Source organism: Cucurbita maxima, unplaced genomic scaffold, assembly GCF_002738345.1.
Source record: "Cucurbita maxima cultivar Rimu unplaced genomic scaffold, Cmax_1.0 Cma_Scf00016, whole genome shotgun sequence".
Taxonomy (NCBI): Eukaryota; Viridiplantae; Streptophyta; class Magnoliopsida; order Cucurbitales; family Cucurbitaceae; genus Cucurbita; species Cucurbita maxima.
The window spans coordinates 3,563,023-3,570,210 of record NW_019272032.1 but is presented as its reverse complement, the minus strand read 5'-3'; the positions used below and the strand labels follow the sequence as shown (position 1 = coordinate 3,570,210).

The 7,188-nt window shown below is 34.4% G+C and overlaps 2 protein-coding genes across 2 annotated transcripts; both read left to right on the top strand.

The window, feature by feature from the left end:
• The first annotated feature begins 433 nt into the window (after positions 1–433).
• Positions 434–1,787, top strand: LOC111491642 (probable aquaporin TIP2-2). The gene is made up of 3 exons (XM_023140641.1): positions 434–735; positions 927–1,177; positions 1,284–1,787. Exons 1-3 carry the CDS (start codon positions 609–611, stop codon positions 1,656–1,658), a joined length of 753 nt encoding a protein of 250 aa, XP_022996409.1. The 5' UTR covers positions 434–608; the 3' UTR covers positions 1,659–1,787.
• A 2,561-nt stretch (positions 1,788–4,348) lies between these two features.
• LOC111491636 (VAN3-binding protein) lies at positions 4,349–6,737 on the top strand. The gene is made up of 6 exons (XM_023140635.1): positions 4,349–5,115; positions 5,204–5,588; positions 5,678–5,854; positions 6,052–6,101; positions 6,178–6,235; positions 6,326–6,737. The coding sequence occupies exons 1-6, from the start codon at positions 4,852–4,854 to the stop codon at positions 6,562–6,564; spliced, it is 1,173 nt and encodes a 390-aa protein (XP_022996403.1). The 5' UTR covers positions 4,349–4,851; the 3' UTR covers positions 6,565–6,737.
• Positions 6,738–7,188: the final 451 nt, after the last annotated feature.

Sequence of the window (7,188 nt, the reverse complement as noted above, 5' to 3'; positions counted from 1 at the left end):
TTTTTTTTTTTTTTTTTTTTTTTTTTTTTTTTTTTTTTTTTTTTTTTTTTTTTTATTATGCCAACAAAGCTGGCAGACGTCCCAACCCCATCATTGCCATTCTTTTAATGCCAACCAGAACTTCAATTTTGGAGAAACCCCCTTAAATTACCAATTTAACCCAAGGATTCAAGTTTAACTTCAATTTAACGTCTTTAAATATGTCCCTCATTTTAACCTTTATAATTTTTAATTTGGTCAAAATTTACAATATGTATTTTCTATTTGCCTTTATTAATATTATTTCAAACAACTCAACAATAATGTAGTTAGGTTTATTTATAATGTTGGATAAAAATTGAAAAAATCAGAGAAAAAGAAAAAGGAAAAAGGGCGGTTTGGTCGGCACCGTGCCAATTCTCTCTCTCATCGTTTTCAACCACAAAAATAACTCTCACTGCCATCCCAAAAAAAGAAAAACAAAATGTGTCAAATTATTCCAAAACGACGTTGCTTCGGTCTTATAAAAACCCGTACCCACCAAGCTGTGAGACCACCCCTGAGCTCCGGCTGACTCATCATCGTCTTCTTCTAACTTCTCTCTCTCTCTCTCTCTCCAAACTTTGAAAATGGTGAAGTTGGCTGTTGGTTCCCCGGCTGATTCCTTCAGTGCGGCCTCTCTTAAAGCTTATCTCTCTGAGTTCATCGCCACTCTCCTTTTTGTCTTTGCCGGAGTCGGCTCCGCCATCGCCTACGGTCAGTCCTCTTTCTCATCTCAACACATTAATGCCTTTTATTTTTCTTCCAATGTGTTTGAAACATATGAATAATTGATTTAATAATAATTTAATGACATGTAGGAGCTAATTTTTACGTATAATGATGAGAAATAACAATGAATAAATAATGGTCAACTCTAATTTGATTCCTAATGTTGATGAGTGTAGGTAAGTTGACGTCCGATGCGGCGTTGGATCCACCAGGTCTGGTGGCCGTGGCCGTGGCTCATGCATTCGCTCTCTTCGTCGGGGTGTCGATGGCCGCGAACATCTCCGGTGGCCATCTCAACCCCGCTGTGACCTTTGGGTTGGCCATCGGCGGCAACATCACCATCTTGACCGGCTTGTTCTACTGGATCGCCCAGTCGCTTGGCTCCATTGTTGCCTGCCTCCTCCTCCAGTTCGTTACCAACGGCAAGGTAACTAATTTCTTAAACTAACTCTTAAGATTATTTTAGTTTTTTTTTTTTTTTTTCTTTTTAACAAATTATGAAAATATTACTTATAAATCGTGGTATATTACAGAGCATCCCGACCCACGGCGTGGCAGCGGGATTGGGAGCAATTGAAGGCGTAGTGTTCGAGATCATAATCACCTTCGGTCTGGTGTACACAGTTTACGCTACAGCCGCAGACCCTAAAAAGGGCTCTCTTGGGACCATCGCCCCAATTGCTATTGGGTTCATAGTTGGTGCCAACATCCTTGCTGCCGGCCCATTTAGCGGTGGGTCCATGAACCCAGCCCGTTCATTCGGCCCAGCTGTTGTCAGTGGAGACTTCTCTCAGATTTGGATCTACTGGGTCGGCCCACTTATTGGTGGTGGGCTTGCTGGGCTTATCTATGGCGACGTCTTTATTGGGTCTTATGCCTCTGTTCCAGTCTCTGATGACTATGCTTAAGTTCAGTTGTCCTTTAAGGTTTGTTGTTTGTGTGGTGCTTTTTTCCTTGGTTTTTTGTTGGAAAAGAAAAATGTTGTAATTTGCTTTGCGCTTTTCTAATTTATCTCCTTCGCTTGTTTTTCTTTTGAACTTATTCCTTTGGGGTTGTACTTTTTTTTAGTTTATTTTTAATAAATAAATAAAAAAAAGTGTAAATTAGTCTTGTCTTCAAAATTATTTAAATTATTATGATTTTACATTAAACTTTATAATGCTTCTTTATTTATGCTAATAAGAATTCCATGTGGAATTATGACATAAGAAAGAAAAAGTAATTAATAGAAGAGGTGTCAGACCCCATATCAACGGGAGAGAGGAACGAGTTCCTGAATGAGAGTGAATTGTGAGATCTTACATCGGTTGGAAAGAGGAATAAAACATTTTTTTTTTTTTTTTTTTTTAAGGGTGTGAAAACTTTTTCCTAGTACACACATTTTAAAAACTTTGAGGGGAAGACGATATCCGCTAGTGGTGGGCTTGTGGCCAGAGTCAGACATTGGACAGTGTGCCATCGAGGACGTTGGGCCTCAAACGAGGTGGATTCTTTATAAGGGTGTGTGTAAATCTTTTCTTAATAGACACGATAGGAATCCTGAAAACAAGAGTTCAAAGAGAACAATAACTATTAGTGATGGATTTAGACTGTTTTTTTCAACGAAAGGATAAGATGTAATAATAATAATAATAATGGGATGATGGAAAACAAGGAAATATGATGTTCAATGTCCAAAAGCATGAAATGTCATGTCAAAATTTGGCATTGTATAAGACAGACTTCTAGTGTTTGGAGTTCTTAGAGATATATCCAACAACAACCTAATTATTTACAAACCATAAACNAATTTTTTTTTTTTTTTTTTTTTTTTTGTTAATTATGCAAGATTAGATCATCCAATCAGCCTTAATTTGGTCAAATTTAATGATTTGTTATACCTTACAAATTGGTTGAACTTGAATGTGATAAATAACACCCATTTGAATCACAATAAATGTTTCTAAGTTTTGGTGTAATTATCTTCTTAATGGATTTATCAATCACAATAAATTATCTTCTTAAACAATCTTTTTTTTCAATTAGGAGCTTAATGTCTATTTAAAAATTTAAGTTAGTGGATATGATTAAAGTATATTATTTCATTTTATTTTTCTACCCTTTATATTAGGTGCAATATTTTCTTCACCAAAACCATTGAATGAACATTAATTATTATTTTTGCACATAAAAATTTTAATATAAAGTTTCCTTACCAACTAAAATTATTTCTCTCTGAAAGAGTCTAAACTAATGTTTGGTGTGTGGAATTGTATATTTTTTCTTATGAAAAATTAATACACAGTCCAAGCCCAAGTGAAGTGGAAGTTACAACAAACATCATATACTTTGGAGAAAAATATATAAATTTATTTAATGATATTTGAAAAATGAAATATAGTGGTTTCTCCTAATGTACCAACCCAATTCACCAATTGACCATATTGTTAAAAATCATAGGTTAAAATAATAATAATAATTCAGTCATGTAACCAATAAACATATGTTTTTTAGTTCCTTGAAAAATGTATAATTCTGAGAGAATGGGCTCCACAATTTCAATTATTTTTCTTTTACTTCATCAATGCAATTCCGAAACTAATTTTGACCATAATTTTTCTTCCCAAAATTGATATTTTCCAAACCATCATAGTTGTATTTATTTTCAACGCATACAATGTTTATAATAATTGGAATTTCTTTTTGTTTTGACAAAAATTATTGAAATAAATAAATGGGTTCAAACTCATGTCCCTCCCTTCTTCCAACTTAACCCATTCTTTTTTTTTTTTTATTATACACACGTCTAAATAAGAACAATCTCAAGAAGAGTAGCACCGGGTCTATAAATGGATGAATAATAAGGAAGGGAAGTAGGAGAAATCCGACAACATTATTTGGAGGTGTATGGTTGTTTGTCGCTGTCGGCTTTAAAAAGCTTCCACCAAGATTAGGTATGGCATTAGATGAAGTGGAAGCTTTTCATTTTCATTTTCATTCTTGTTCTTTTCCCCCTTCCTTTCCCTTTTTTCTTCGCTTCTCAAACCACACTCCAAAAGTATAATACATTTATGTCGGCTTCCTAAAGATTCTATTCCTCCATGTTTTTTCTTCACCTCACTTCTCTTCTGTTCCAAAAAAGGCCCCCATCAAATAAACTTTTATTTATCTCTTCAATTCAAAACAAGGTTTACACGAGTAGTTCTCATCAAATAAAGAAAAAGAATAATCCATACGGAATAAGCAATATATTTCTTGTTTAATGAATAAATCATAAGAAAAATCCAAAATTTTTAAATATATCACCCAAAATTAATTTTGAACTACTAAGTTGGTAAGAATTAATTTTTGACTGAGACCCATCTGAATTGCAACATAATTCAAACCTGAAAAGAAAAATAAACAAAAAGGAAAAAAAAGTGATGAAAGAACCTTTTTTTTTTTTTTTTTTTGCATGGAAACTCAATAAGGTATGAACATGCAAGTGGCCCAATGGGTTTTTTTTTTTGAAAATCTTCAATTATTAAGTCTATGATATAGTACAACATTTATTGAGAAAATAAAATAAAAAGTGTCATAGAGTGGAAACTAAAAAAATTGAATGAAAAGATTATACACATCAATGGTCAAAAGAGCAATGAAAGTCATTGATGAAGGCGCCTTAACTTTATTCCTCAATACAAATTCAATAATATTATAAATCAATTGCCCAAAAATGTTCCATTCATAAATAAATAATCATCTGGGTCTGTTCCCAATTTTCAAATTGAAGAATCCCCTGCTTGCCCGAGTGTTAAGAAGCAGCCCCCCTCGATTCAGGACGAAGCTTTTGCATGGTGTTCTTAATTTAATATTTTTCTCCATTTCGATCTCCGTGAATTTCAATCTCTTTCTTTGTTTCTTTCTGATTGCTTTTGGCTGAACCCCGACCTGATTTTGTGGTGGTTCAGAGCACGAGGCTGTTGGAATGTGCAGCTGAATCTCTTCTTGTCTGGTTGTCTTTGGGTATATAAGGTGTTTGTGAAAATGCCGCTGAGATAATTGTTCTTGGAAGAGACATTTTTTTTGTTTTCCAAAACAGGGTTTTTGATTGTACTCTTGTGGGAAGGATTTTGGGGGAAAATGGAAAAGGATTACTGTTCAAGTTGGAAATATAGCTCAATTCTTGGGCTAAGGAATACGGAGGAAGACGAGGAGATGAAAATTGTGTCATCTTTGCCTTCAATTCCTCAGCCTCAAACTCCACAGGAACCCATGGAGTTCTTGGCCAGGTCTTGGAGTCTATCAGCTTCTGAGATTACAAAAGCTCTTGCTCAAAAGCAGAAGCAGCTTTACATTGAGAGGAGCCCCATCGCAATTCCCGAGGTCATTGAACCCCCACAACTTGTAAGTTGAAGATTATAGATATTTTTCAGCTCTGGATTTGTGTTTTGGCCAATATTTATTGACTGTTTGTTCTATTTGTTTTGTGCAGCCAGGAAAGATTATGAGTTCTGTCCATGCTTGGAGGATGGGATCATTGGGAAAATGGTTTCATTTTCACCACAAGGAGGGTGGTAATAGTGTTGACAAAAAGAAGGATAGAGCAAGAATTGAAAATGCTCGTGTTCATTCTGCTTTATCTGTGGCTGCACTTGCTGCAGCCTTGGCTGCTGTGGTAGCAGCAGAGAACTCTGGTGGCTCTGATTCAAGAATGGGCACGGCTTTAGCCTCAGCTACTGAGATTTTGGCATCTCATTGCATAGAGATGGCTGAATTTTCTGGCGCCGACCATGAGCGAGTCAGTTCGGTTATCCGATCCGCAGTTGATGTTCGGAGTCCAGGTGACCTGATGACTTTGACAGCTGCAGCTGCCACAGGTACTTGTTCTATCTTTCTGGCCTTTTAATGAAAGATTAAGATCATTTGTTTCATTTGAAGAAGCATTGATATGATTAACAAAATACAGCTTTGCGAGGAGAAGCCGCTTTCAGATCAAGATTACCGAAGGAAGGCCGAAAGATTGCTTCGGTTAGTCCCTACGATAGGATAATGGCTCAAAATCATTGGGCTACTGCGTTTAATAGCCATATGGAGGAGCAGGAGCTTCCATGTGTGGGTGAATTGCTGCAGTTTACACAAAAAGGTTCAGTTTTTTCCTTTAAAAAGTTCAATTTCCATTGCATTCTGATTCCCAGATCGTTGTGTTTAATCAAAAACTTCATATTGGGTTCAAAACATAACAAGTTTTGTTGAATGAACTGTTATATTTGATAACAGAACTTCCACAATAGACCACTGGTGGAGCTGCTCAAACTAAACCACTTCTTGTTGTGATAACAGGAACCCTGAGATGGAAGGAGGTCTCTGTCTACATCAACAAGAAATCTCAGGTAAATAATTTGACGTTTCACAAGAAACCAGACGACAATCAAAACTCGTTGTAATGAATATCAACCACGATTTCAGGTAATAGCATCGATTAAAAGCAAGCACGTCGGAGGGACCTTTTCGAAGAAAAACAAATGTATGCATCTAATATCATTGGTTTCTTCATCCTATTCGTCATGGACTTGTCCTAACAGCTTCATGTAACTGTGCTTCTGCTGTGTTCTAGGTGTTGTTTACGGACTTTGCGACGAAACGTCGTCATGGCCATATGAAAGAAAGAGAGATATCTTGAATGAGATCTACTTCGGCCTGAAAACTGCACAAGGTCTTATAGAGTTCAAGTGCAAGAACAAGGTCCATAAGCAGAGTTGGGTTCAAGGGATTCAAAGTCTTCTTCATCGAGTTAATTGCATTGAAACAACGAGGAGGTCTTTACAGATTTTGAGCTTCAGCGAGAGTATATAAAGCAGTTATGCATTTAGTATAAGCATATATAAATCAAAATGAATTATCAGTTGCCAAAGTTCTGTAAACTTGAGATGAAATTTACTGTCTGTGTGCATAAAATCTTGGTATTTGTAAGAGAATCATATAGATAACTCAAATTTTAAGTATTTTCTTATTCATAATAAACTTTTTTATATTTGTTCTAAAATATTTCCATACAAATGTGGGAATAGAAAATCAAATCAACAAGTAAATAGTTACACGGAAATTTACTTTCAATTCATAGTAAAAATGTAAAAATAGAAAAAAAGAAAAAAAGAAAAAAAGATAAAAAAATATATATTCTAACAAAAAAGGAAAAAAAAAGAATATAACATAAGATCTGTGAATATATATATTCTAAAAAAAGAAAGAAAAAAAAAAAGAATATATAGTTTTGTGGAATCAGAACTAAACTTTTAACTTTTAAAATTATAAGTATTTAATTTTTTTTAATCTACTTTTTGATTTAACAGAAAATAATAATAATAATAATGAAGACTCACATCGTAATTTAATATAAAACTGAAGTCTCAAAAAAAAAAAAAAAAAAAAAAAAAAAAAAAAAAAAAAAAAAAAAAAAAAAAAAAAAAAAAAAAAAAA